The 13,161-nt window shown below is 46.6% G+C and overlaps 1 protein-coding gene across 1 annotated transcript; it reads left to right on the top strand.

The window, feature by feature from the left end:
• Positions 1 to 831: 831 nt before the first annotated feature.
• timm29 (translocase of inner mitochondrial membrane 29) lies at positions 832 to 2,245 on the top strand (the record flags this gene model as incomplete). The annotated part of the gene is given in 1 exon segment (XM_048245572.1): positions 832 to 2,245. A coding segment is annotated over 1 exon segment (652 nt), but the record flags the coding sequence as incomplete, so codon positions are not given.
• Positions 2,246 to 13,161: the final 10,916 nt, after the last annotated feature.

Consider the following 13,161-nt stretch of genomic DNA (forward strand, 5'->3'; position numbering starts at 1 on the left):
CCTAGAGTGCCAGCAATCTAGACCACTGTTGATGATTTTTGTACAGCCACAGCATATTCTGTGTTATAGCTATGGACACATACGGCTCGTGAGACTTTAAGCTCTCAGTGGGTGCAAACCGTGTATTTCTACACGCTTCTGTTCCTGAGAAATCGCAAGCTAAACAGTGGCTAGTTTTCATCAAAATAGCTGTTTTTCTAGAAATGGAGATATAACGTCTTTCATGAAATATGAAGTGTTGCCTGTAAATTTCCGGGAAGTGACCTAGCGAGACTGCCACCTAGTGATAGACCCACGAAAATGGCCTGGTTTTAAGCTGACGTGCATGCGTCACTGATTGACCCAAAGCGGCAACCGAGTTAAAATGTCCAAAATGTCCAGATTGTGCGTTTTCATGAGTTTTCGATCATCATATATTTCATTTCCATTAATCACAGAGTTCCCAAAATCACATAAGGTGTGTTAGAGTGTCTAGTTTCGTAATTAAAAAAAAAGCTAAAAACGTAATATTACGTTTTTGGCACTCAACGCATTTGGCACTCAATGAGTTAAGACTCAAGTGAAATAACGTAACGTATAAAAGTGAAGGAAATATAGTGAAGTGTAATATTTATATGTTCTGTTTAGGAGTTTTTTTATGTTATCCTCAGTATTTAGGCAATATGTTTTGGCGATCAAGATCCATCAACTACAGACAGCTAGCTGTTGGTCATTGTTAAGCTGTGTCTATATGTTCAGTACCTGTGGCAAATTCTCGTTAATTTGCTGAGCTCTATGTATCACAAGTGTTCAGAAGATAACAGGCCTTTGCCTTTGCCTTTGCCTTTTGTCAGGTGTGTGGTGCAGCAGCCTGTTTGGCGACTACAAGGAAGCCATACGTGAGTCAGTGGTGGGAGCCTGGGAGCGTCCCATCAAATCTGGGGTCTACCTCAGCCTTTTGGGGGGCGCTTGGGCCTGCTTCTACACAAACCCTGAGGAGGGCTCCTTTGAGACCAGCCTGAAGGAGATGACCAACCAACTGGGCCTCCTCTCGCCGTGGATTCGCAATGGTCTGTCAGACGGCCACATGCAGAAGCTAGTAAAGCTCCAAAACCAGGGTTGCCTGCGCCATGTCAGCCTGGGAGTGGCATCACTGACCTACAGGGCTGACTATGACCCAGACTCCAGCTTGTACGAGGCGCGCTGCTCGGCGTTATCAGTGCCCTGGCGTGAGCTGCCCGACCGGATGCTGGACGTGGGTTTCGCTGGCCGCTGGTGGGTGCTGGACAACAAGATGAAGGACTATGACGTGAACGACGAGGAGTTCCGTCACCTGCCGCCGGCGCTCTTTGCCACGGTGCCACCGGCGCCACAGGTGACGGAGCTCAACGAGCAGATGCACAAGGACTCCTGGAAGCCCATCGCCATGCAGGAGGACGAGGAGGGAGAGGCTGAGGGCCGCCGAGGAGGGAGAGGGAGAGGGAGTGGAGGGGACCCAGAGTGAGGCTGTGGGACTGACTCAGGAACAGGCTCAGACATAAATCTGTCCCCCAGAGGATGTACCGAGGAGGAAATGCTATCTGTTGACTCACCTGCTGACTAATTTTACAGACTAACATGAGGGCAAATGTGAAGAGTTGTACTCATCCTCATATTGAGAGAGAGAGAGAGAGACTTCAAATAACCTATAGGGCAATATGGAAGAGTATTCTTACCATGCAGTCTGTCAGCAGAAAATGTGGAAATGTGAGCGCAAAGCAAAATACTGACTATATTTCATTACCTGACATTTTCCATATAATGTTGTGTCATAACAGTCATTGTAATGGGATTTCGGTTTCTTCTGTCATTTACAAAAATGTCAACTTCTGCTGTGCAGCTTCAACCGTTTTGCTAGCTACCAGTCGATGTCAGATTAATTCTATGGGTCAAGAAAGCAGATGGTAGCTGTAATGTACCCTTTCTCTAAAATGAGGAGAGGAGGAGATGCTGGTGTAAGAGTTGGAATTGGAATTGGAGGAGGAACCCAATAAAGTATCTCACAAAAAGCAGAATTTTACAATGCTTCTGTATTCCAGAATTCTATGACCTATGTCAGGCAGTTTGTTGAGGATCATGTTGTTTATCAAATGTTTCACCATCTTTAAATGAAGTATAATTGATATGATTTTGAGCAATATGCCCCTCACAGTGTGACTACAAGTCTTCCATATGACTTTTATCAATGGATCTTAACTGCCTGAATTAAATACTGGCTTAAACGAGATTTAATATGCCTCTTACTTGGTTTCTTTTTTCAGTTAATTTATTACATTTATCCAAAATAACATAATTCAACTACTTCTCATAATATTTCTTGAGAAATGGATGCATCACGTTTTTGCACACACGTCCACAATCTTTTATCTGTGGTTACATCCAGTCCCTTTATTATGAGTTGGATGTCTTTTAGACATTTTGTTCAGACATCCTGGCTGGTGAAATCTTGCTGGGGAATAAAAGCTGGTTTATTTCCACCTGAAAAGTTGAATGGCCGGCCTGTGCGTTCTCTTTAAGGCTCAGGTTAATTACTCATCTAATCAGGCTGCCTTTGACTGACCACCTGTGTCATTGCAGAGCTTTAATTCATTTTCAGGAGAAATCCTCCTGCCTCAGATTAATCTCTCGCACGTCTACCTCTCTGCCCCAACCCCCACCCTCTCTCTCTCTCTGTGCTGGGCAGCTCGGAGAGGCCAGGTATTGATCCAGAGGCTTTCAGAAAGGCAAAGCCATGCAGGGCTCTCTGATGGGTATCTCATTGCTGGGAGAGGATCATTCATCCTGATCAGGCAGCGTCCATCCCGGGAAAGACTCGGGTCAGTAGGGAGGGAGGAAGAGCACTGTGACCATTCCGTCACTGAGCCTGCCCGCATACTCTGAACCTCGGAGCTTAAAACCCTTTCACACACGCACTACTGTTGAGTTCTGTTCTACACTGCTCCACACTACATTCACAAAGTCATGAATCATGCACGGGGATAGTGACAATGTATTCTTCAGTTTAAGTGACAATTTCCCTCCTTGATATCTATGCGCTAACCAGGAATCAAAGGAATATCTCCTTGCCAGTTCAATGTATTTATAGAGGGGATATTAGTTTGCTATTTATGAACTGCATGAATAAATGATCGACACCAAAGCTGACAATTGAGCTGAACTCCTATTCTTAGCAGCCACAGTACTCATGCGCCTGCATTAAGGCCACATGATAAAAATGGCCCCCGTGTCTCTCCTTGTCCACCCTGTCGGTCTCCAGAGAGCTGGTCACTGGGTGCACGAGACCTCTAGGGCTGCGCTGCCCCTCGAGCTCGTAATCCAACTCCGGTCCAAGCTGGAGAGGAGACTGAGGCCTGCCCTAATGGGGTCAAAGGTGAGCCGGTGATGTCATTAACGTCCTTTTACAAACCACTTGTTTGAAATATAATGTGTCACTTATGAAAGTGATGGGTTGGGCCCATACAATGGTAGCAGAACTTTCTGACCACGAGGCTAAAGAAGAACTGCCCTAAGAGAGAAGGAAATGCCCTAAAATGCTTTTGCCAATTGCGATCATTGAGTTTGATGCATTTTAATGCATTACTGTCTAATTCATGGAGTTTGTGTCTCTCCTCTATCCTGATGTCAGTCATCGTTGCTGGACTTTAGCTCACTCAGGCAAGACGTGGCGAAGTGGTCAGCACCTCAACAGGCAGCGATATCTAATGAGACTTCATTTCCATAATGCGCTGATGGACTGCGGCGGCTGCCTGTCTGTCTGTGGGGAGGCATAGCGCATGGCCGACTCAACACGCTTCCCTTCTCCTCACAAACAAACACACACACACCCACACACACACTTAATGCCCACTTAACCATGCTGGGCTAGGCCTTCCAACTGCTGCTGTTTATGACTCTTTAAGCACCTCACCTTTCTACCTCCTAGCTTTATGCTAAATGTTTGCCTTTTAAATGCTTTTGTTTGCCTTGAGTAATAGCATTGGTTAGCATTTTGCATTCTTTCCTGAGAATGTCGTGGTTGTTCTCTTGGCCTGGTTTACATGGTTATGGTATTTTCTTCAGTTGAGGCTGTGAGCCTATAGCTGCTGGAAGAGATATACTAAGGCCATAGAGAGGCAGTTTGTGATGCTTTCTTTATCTATTGGTATGCCTCGAAAGCAAATGAAAAATACAAAGAAAATCACTTCAAATGCTCATTTTATGACTATCCATCTCTTGCACCCCTTCACCTCCCTCCACCCACTCTCCTCTCCTGTCCTACCACTACGTCCTTCCTCACATCAATTCCAGCGTGGCCTCCATCGACCCTGCTGGTCTCGCTCTTCCCTGTCCTCTCTCCTCCTCTCCATCAACTATTGACAGTCACTCTATCTGTCAAATGGATCTCTGGTCAATGTCAGCCCCTTGTGCAAGCAGAGGCTCGCTGGTGTGGACTCTTGGTGGTCAGTCTGGCTTGTTGACTGAAGGGAGATGGCGAAGAGGTGGAGGGGGTTGGAGTAGAAAAAGGGAGTGGGGGAAGGGGGGGATGTCTGGCCACCGGTCTGACCTCAGTGACCACAGCTTGGCTAGCACCGCACATATTTTCTGATCAATATGTAACTAAGGAGGGGATGGAGGAGGAGTGTGGGGGGACTGAGAGGGGACTGGGAGGAGGGGAGGGAAAGCTTGGATTAATGGACTGCCACCGTTCTGTTGAATCAAAACAACGTTTGTTGTTTGATCTAAAGAAGTTAGAGGGCTCATTTTTCAAATGTAAATAAAAAAATGTGTCCATCATAGGCATGGGATGAAAGGGAGCACACACAAACCACAAAAACAAAACAAAAAAAAACTATAAAGAGAAATTAAATTAGATTTTACTCTTAACACAATAAAGACCAAGTAACAACATCTTCAAAATCCACATTCTTTAAAGTTAATGAAAGCCCAAGTATGCGGTTCTGTCTATAAACAGCTCCCCTTGTTATTTAGAAAACTGGAATATCATCCATTTGTAGAAAAATCAACAATGGAAAACTAACATAAAACACACCTACATTAACATTGCACTAGAGGTGAAAGGATCTCATTGGATTAAAATAGCAGACTGGGATGAGTAAAATATGCAGATTGAAGTGACATAAAGGAACCAAAGGGTTAACTGTCTAGCAAACACTTATCTAGGCATGTTTGTATGTGTGTGTGTGTGTGTGTGTGTGTGTGTGAGAGAGAGAGATAGAAAGAAAGAGGTAAGGGACTGAGAAAAAGAAAGAGATTGATGAAAAGGGGGAGACGTGTATATAAATATAAATGTCTGTCTGTGTGAAAATGTTTGAAGGTGGGGGAGCTGAGAAGCCGGGTGGTGGACAGAAAGAGCGAGAGAGAGCGAGGGAGAGAGAGAGAGAGCGAGGGAGAGAGAGCGAGGGAGAGAGAGAGCGAGGGAGAAAGAGGGAGGGGCAGGGACAGGCGAGGTTGCCGGAGGAGGGGGGAGGGAAGGAAGCCGAGAGAGCGAGGGAGAGAGAGGCAGAGAGAAAGGAAGAGAGAGAGAGGGGGAGGAGGGAGAAGCAGAGTGTTCACAATTTTCATTCAAACTGACACAGCCTGTGTGTCCTGGTTTGCACTCCCCACTCCCTCTCTCCCTCACGCACACATGCACGCACGCACGCACACACACCACACACACACAGAGACCGACAACGCGCACACACACACACGCACGGAAACACCAGACTGTCTGCAGTTAAGTTTACAGCAGCGAGAGGAAGGCTTCGGAGACACAGAGAGATCAAGAGATCGAGGAGCCGAAAAAGAGAAGACTTGCACAGAGACAAGCAAGAGAGAGAGAGAGAGAGAGAGAGAGAGAGCACAAGAGGTGAGATTCTGAAATACAAGTGAAGTGAAAGATGAGGCGACAGAGAGTGGGGGGCAGTTTTAAAATAGAAGAAAGAAAGGATGGTGGAGTAGAAGAGAAGGAGGGAAGCGGGAGGGAGGGATAGACAGGGGTGGAGGAATGCAGGCGGCTGGAGGAACAGAACTCGATGTATAGAAGGGGCCGGGAGGCTGGGAGACAGCCAGACTGGGTGTAGGCATCTTAGATTTCCCAACCGGAGCCAGCGGACTCGAGGTAAGTGCATTTCACCCAAAGTGAAATTCCTTGCTTGTGCATGTTGACATGTTGTGTGAAAGCAGCATCATCATCTTTGTAGCCAAACAGATGGCAGCACTGAGAGAATATTTCTTTTTTTATCACCAGACCCTGATTTGCTTTGACATTTGTGATAAGTGCTGTTAATATGGCTGGACATGCCTGCATGAAATCCTAATGTGATATAACTCAGTAAGGCACATGTGACCCATGCATTTTGGCTCGGTTTACAGGCTAGTAACACCTTGGCTGCAACATTTTGAGGGGGGAAAATAAATAATAAATAAAAAAATATCTTCAGATGCCAGAATAGATATTCATGTAAATGTACCTTTTTTATGTTTTATGTGGTTAAAGCATGTTTGCATGTTTGTGTGGTTAATCAATTCAGTGTGTGTGTGTGTGTATACATTGGGGGCTCCATATGTGTGAGTGACCATGGGGGTATCAATCCCAAAGGATGTGAATGGCAATTGGATTAAAGTATTGATCTAGTCTGGTTCAGGTAGACATAGACCAGCTAACCCAGACAGGGGGGATGGGCGATCAACATTCACATTACCACCAACAGCTTCATCAATACCTCCATCTTAAACAACACACACATCTGTATTGGATTGACACCAGTATGGGTCAAGGCATCATGAAATCCTTCGGTGCTTGCTATAGCTATTCTGAATCCACTTGCAAAAATTAACCACATTTACGAAGTACATCTTAGTGATGAACTGTTTAAATATCTAAGATGATGTATGGTGGTACACAGAATGACTTATCACTAGTATTCTAGTACACTTGTACAGAATTACTTATTACTAGTATTCATTACTTAGTTACTTTGTTACTTCAAGATCACACATAAACACCCACATACACAGAGTCTAGGCACCCAGTAATGACTTGAACTCATTCACCGGAGGGTCACGAGTTCAAGTCCCAGGTGGGGGAGGGGTTTGTCATAGTGGCCTCATTCTTCCTCAAAAAGGACCCTTCCCCCTCTTTTCCGCACCTCAGCAGACATTGCAACCACTGCAACGGCTGGACAAATATGGTCTACTCAGGATATTACATTTGTCCGCTTCCACCAAAAACCTCAGAGCCGCTATAGACCTCCATGCTGAGACTTTGGTCTAGTTGAGTCATTCCAATGTCTTAGAGATGTGGTGCTGTATGGCTACGAAGAAAGCACCTATCTGCAGCACGCATCTCAATATAACAATTGAATATGAGGTGTGGGATGTTTCTCGGTGACTCAGAAGTGACTGACACACTGAGCAGGAAGCAAACTCTGCCTCATGTCTCATCTGAAGTAAGAGAGCAGGCCAGAGGTGCGACAGCCATGTGTGTTTGTTAGCAGTACGGCTCGCAGAAGCTGAAGTAGGGTCTTTGCAGGTCATTTCCTTTCTGATGTGTGTCTTGGTTAAATGAAGCATGTTTTCGTGCCCTCTGAGGGATGTGTTTGCGTGTGTGTGTGTGTGTATGTGTGTGGACATGTTTGTGTGATTGTTGGGGGTTACACTGAACTCAGAGACAGAGACGGCAGGCCCACCAACGGCCAGACGCACTGACAGGCAAGCGGTGTGAACAGACAGCCACTCTTTCATAGGAAATGAGCCCCTTTGACCTTTGCCATTTAGGCTGTCTGGAAATGCTGAGCCTGGAATCGATCACCGACAACCCCACCCCACCCCAAACACACACACACACACACACACACACACACACACATGCAAACACACACATATGCACGCAAGCACACTCATGCACACTGCTGCCCAGACATGCAATCCACCTATACTCCTCCCCTGATCCCTCCCCCTCTCTTCCCCATTTTTCTCTGTCCCCCCATTATCCTTCCACTCATCTTTACTATTCCCGCTCAGACCCTCTCTCTCCATCCCCTCCCCCCACCATCAGATAATAGAGGTTATGCTATATCTCACGCTAAGCCCAGGGCCCCACTCAACATGCTAGCCAAGGCTGCTCCACTCTCTGGGCTGCCACTCCCTCCCTCCCGCCCTCTCTCTTGCGCTAACACTTCCTCTCTGTCCACACACACACACACACAAAGCCACACGCGGAGGACATTAAGCGATGACTGGGTCAGCTCAGCACTGACCACAAATGAGTCATGATGGTTTTTCAATTTCCTTTTTTTTTGCTTGTTTGTTTGAGTGTAGTGATGTGTAATTGATGTGTGTGTGTGTGTGTTTTGTGTGTCTGTGTGTTTGTGTGTGTGTTTGTGTCTGTGTGCTTGTGTGCTGTCAGGTGTATAATGTATCATTTAACATTGTTAATCCTTTGATTACACACATTGGGTAAACATCCTTGAATTGTCATGCTTTGGCGTGCATATGTCTGTGTATGTGTATCAGAGTGTGTATTTGTATGTGAGTGTTTGTTTGTTTACATCGTGATGTCAAGCCCATGCCAGAGTCTCAGTGAACATTCAACGCTGTCGGTGAGTTTATGACTCAGAGAAACCATCGAGTGTTGAGTGTACCCTGCCTCTTGAGCACACTCGTCTGTCTGTCTGGCTGACTCGCCCTGACCACCACCTCTGGCCAAGGAATCATCACCTGATTAAAGAGACATGCAAAAACATCAAATGCATTACAGAGGTCTTCATATCAGAGGGGCCCTTAGTACATCTCGGGGGTCTTGCGGATGGAGATGTTGCCTCACATGACACGTGTTTGCATGCATGAACTCATTCCGCGGCTGCCACTGTTTCCGCCCGTACCCCACCCCCACCCCGGGGTGCAGACGGCGACTGGAGGGTGCTTAATGTCATCAGAGGGGATCAGCGAAGCGAGGGACGGCACGCTCCGTCCAGTCTCGCGGCACAAGGTCCCGATTCACATTCATTGCTGTCGGTGGGTTTTTTTCCCCCTGAAATGGCTTGACTCGCCGAACAATGAATGAACACCGTGGCTACCCGTAATCACGCTGTCTCCTCGGTCCTCACGCACGCACGCACACACACACACACACACACACACACAACACACACACACACACACACACCTCTGCCGATGGTGCAATAATGGATGTGTTTACTGGAGGGAGATTGAGGGCTGCAGTTACCTGTCTGTGATTGTGGTGCTATGCAAGTGGAAAGAAATTAAAATGTTGGAATGTTCAGCAGACATCTGTGTTCTTGTTTTTCATTCTGTTTTTTAATTTGTATTTGGCATGGCACTGGCACTTTAAGATGTAACCAGTAAACACAAGGGGGACTGGGGGGTTAGCACCAGAATAGTTCTGTCTTGTTGCCCTGTCTGAGCTGAAGAGACAGAGGGGAGGAAGATTTAAAACACTACACAACAGTGTGTGTCCTGCTTTAGGCAATCACTGTGTGTGTGTGTGTGTGTGTGTGTGTGTGTGTGTGTGTGTGTGTGTGTGTGTTTATTTATCTGTAGCAAGAGAGACTAAAGTTGCAATAGGAACAGGAACGACAATTCTACAAGAAAGAGCACGGCTGCTCTCCCCGCCGACAAAACACCCTAATGGAAAAAAAACCCACTCGAAGCGAGCAACTCAGTGGGCATGAATGTCATCGCCAATTAAGAGACGCGCTCAAGGAGGCCCCTGAGTGGCTGGAGGAGCCCCCTCCAGCCAGAGTGAGTGTTGGAGAACACTGAGAGGGTGCTCCAGTGAATGAACCAGTGTTCTAGGGCAATGACAAGGCTGTTCCCACAGCACAAGAAAAATAACCTGGCATTGTATCCTGTCACAAGCTTCTAATCTGCTAGGGCCATGTTAGGGGGGAGAGGATAAAACCATGGACAAAATTCATAAATCTTCATATATACTTATGGCCACTTGGCCTTTGGTTGGGCATAGTTGGCCAAAGGCCACACGTCAGGGCACCAAGGCCAAAGTTAACTATACAGTTGAGTAGGCTATAAAAATGATCAAAGTAGTATTTAGCCTATTCACAGCAGTAGACCTGCATCAATGAAACATTACTAAAACATGAAACATGACATATTACATAGAACTGTAAATCATCTGATTTTAATATTTACAGATATCTAGGCTATATCTAACATTTATTTTCTATTTGGCCTGTTATGGCAAACTAATTTGTTTTTAACTCTAGCGTTAGATAGGCTATCTCGTCATAACATTACACTATGCCAAGGTAGTGTTTAATGAATTCCTCCTTGGATTAATGTGAGAGAATCGCGGATAAATGAACGTTATCAACACATTATCAAGTCACAGAAAGCTTCACTACAGCAACCCAAGGAAAAGTCAGCTGACATTTGACTATTGCTTCCCAAAGCTACCTAATCTACATTTCTTGCCTTGACTTCTGGCTGCTGAATGTTGGACTTTTCTTGCTGTGCTCTGCCACTTTCTCCACTACATCAGAGGCTAAATTAATTTGCGCTGTGAATGCTAAGATTATTTTGACAGGCCATAGGCTACAAATTAAAATCGCTATTAGTCGGACACAAAGCAGAATGCAGATGAAAGAAGTGGACACCAAGGCCCCAGTGGCCTTTGAACCTCCGATTTGCAAAGGGGCATCACGGCCAACGCAAGGGGCAACGACGTGGCTGCCGTGAAATTCCAGCCCTGCTTATGACCTTATGACACATGGTCAGGGTCGCTGGGCTTGATGATAATCTGAGGCTATGAGAAGTTGTCCTGTCCACTCATGGGACCTAAGATAAGCCTTTTTTAGGCCCAGTTCATTACCCTCCGTCCCCCTCAATTCCAGGCGGTCACTGCGGTCATAAGACAATTAGGACACGTCCAGTAATCACATTGACCTGATTGGATCCGCAAAAAATAAGCTGAGGGAGATGGATGGTGCAACAGGGGCTAAGGATGCAGGACCTTTTGATTGAAGACGACTCTGTAATTAACGCTGGGAGGGAGGGTAGGGTGAGATGGGGAGACACAACAGAGAAAGTCAGGAAGAGATGTAGGGAGAGAGAGAGAGAGAGAGAGAGAGAGAGAGATAGGGGAGTGAGAGAGTCCGGGACTGAGACTCTGACATCAGCATGTCTCTGCCGCACCGGCCAACTCATAAAACAGTGGAGACGTGAGGCAATCAACAGCTCCCGTTCACCCGTGCAGCTCTCAGATCTCTCTGTCTTCACCCCTCCTTCCCTCTCTTCATCTCTGTCACAAGGCATGTCTCTCGGAACACACTTTATGGGATTCCACATCTGCAGCTGAAAGTCCATACCCTCCCCCCAGCCCTGCCCCACCAACAGAATATCTCTTATCATCTATTCTCTTTTCTATTCCCTGTCCTCGTATCCTTTTCCCTCTCTACCTCAGTCCTGTGTTCCCTGCGCACTTCCTTCCCTTTGCCTTGTCTCTTCGTATCAACCCCCTTCTCTTTCAACCTCTCTCTCTCTCTCTCTCTCTCTCTCTCTCTCTCTCTCTCACACTCCTCTCTCTATAACGCCATCTCTTCTGGGAGTCTCCCTGCCACATCTCCCTCTGTCTGTGATGTGGTTTGGCTGCGAGTCAGACTGGGTGAAGGAGAGGGTGCCTGGGGTTGAAGCCGGGGCTGCTGTGGTGGGTGTTTTTTTTGCATGGGGGGGTGGTGTGTGTAATGAGTGAGCAGGGGAGGATCAAAACGCGGTGGAGTCCCACTCTACTGCTGCTATCACGCTCATCCATATTAATACCAACAAAAGTCTCAACAAAGACACCAGCCCTGTACTGTGCACGACCTGACCCAGGCCCTCTGAGGGATGCTTCAGATCATATAGATGTTTGAAAGATATGGATGGGAATAAACAGACATCTCTTCTCTTTCTCTGTCTTACTCACTCTTTCTTCAGTCTCTTTCTTTCTCTCTCTTTCTTTCTGAATTCATACATTTTTCCCTCGCCATCATCGTATTCTCAGTGATTCCCCTCCTCCCTCCCAATAATCAAAACCTCCAGGATGTCAGAATCCAGAGTGTACACAAATTACCACACTGTATTGATGTCAGGAGAACAATGTCTTTTTCTCTTGCAGGAAAAACAATAAGAGTGTGCGGTACTGCCCCCTGTTTGCCACTCAGACTTGGGCTCTGGGCCAGCTGGGATGGTGAACCACTGAGGGAGGGCAGCAGCAGCAGCAGCCGTAGTAGCTTCCCAATTGGAATTCGAGCCCCCTGTGAATTCTCGCCGCTAATCCCGAATGCCACCCCATATAGAAACATGTTTCAACGGGTGGGGAGGGAGGGTGGGGGTCCCCTAAAATTAGAACCATTCCTTGAACTCTGCGTGGCGACTAAAGAGCCCAAAAAACAGACAGAAATGGGAGTGACTGGGAACCACATGAAAGACAGGCGTCCGGGGGACGGAGGGGAAAAAAGGCGCAGGGTTTATCAGAGTGTTTGTAAAAAGTAGAATGTTTTGAAAGCACAGTGAGAGGTATTTACAATGTGGCTTGCGTTCGTCTAGCTTTCATAAAGCTGAGGCCCACAAACACAGAGGAAAGTACATGCTGGATGAATCCAGAGAAAAACAATTTACTTCAACAGAGGTCACTGATTGCCCCAAATGTGTGTCTGACTGTGTGTGTGTGTGTGTGTGTGTGTGTGTGTGTGTGTGTGTGTGTGTGTGTGTGAGTGAGTGAGTGAGAGAGAGAGAGAGAGAGAGAGAGAGAGAGAGAGAGAAAAGAGTAGGAAGCCGGTTACCTCAGCAGTAGTCTGTGACCATAGTGATGAACAGTCTTCTTCCAGCCACCCCCTCTCTGCTTGTAATGCTAAAGCCTGCAACACATAGGAAGCCGGTTACCTCAGCAGTAGTCTGTGACCATAGTGATGAACAGTCTTCTTCCAGCCACCCCCTCTCTGCTTGTACGCAAGCCTTGCAACACAGCCCAATACAGTGTGTGAGGAGCAGTCAGCAACACACAATCATAAGTCATCTTGCTGCAAGCACCAGCTAAGGTCACCACAACAAAAACAATGTAGGATATACTGCATGGGCTGAGAGTGCACAGCAGGGAAGGAACCCAACATTGTCCACTAAATTACAGATCTTGACTTTCAGCAT

Source organism: Alosa alosa, chromosome 6 (assembly GCF_017589495.1).
Source record: "Alosa alosa isolate M-15738 ecotype Scorff River chromosome 6, AALO_Geno_1.1, whole genome shotgun sequence".
Lineage (NCBI taxonomy): Eukaryota > Metazoa > Chordata > Actinopteri > Clupeiformes > Clupeidae > Alosa > Alosa alosa.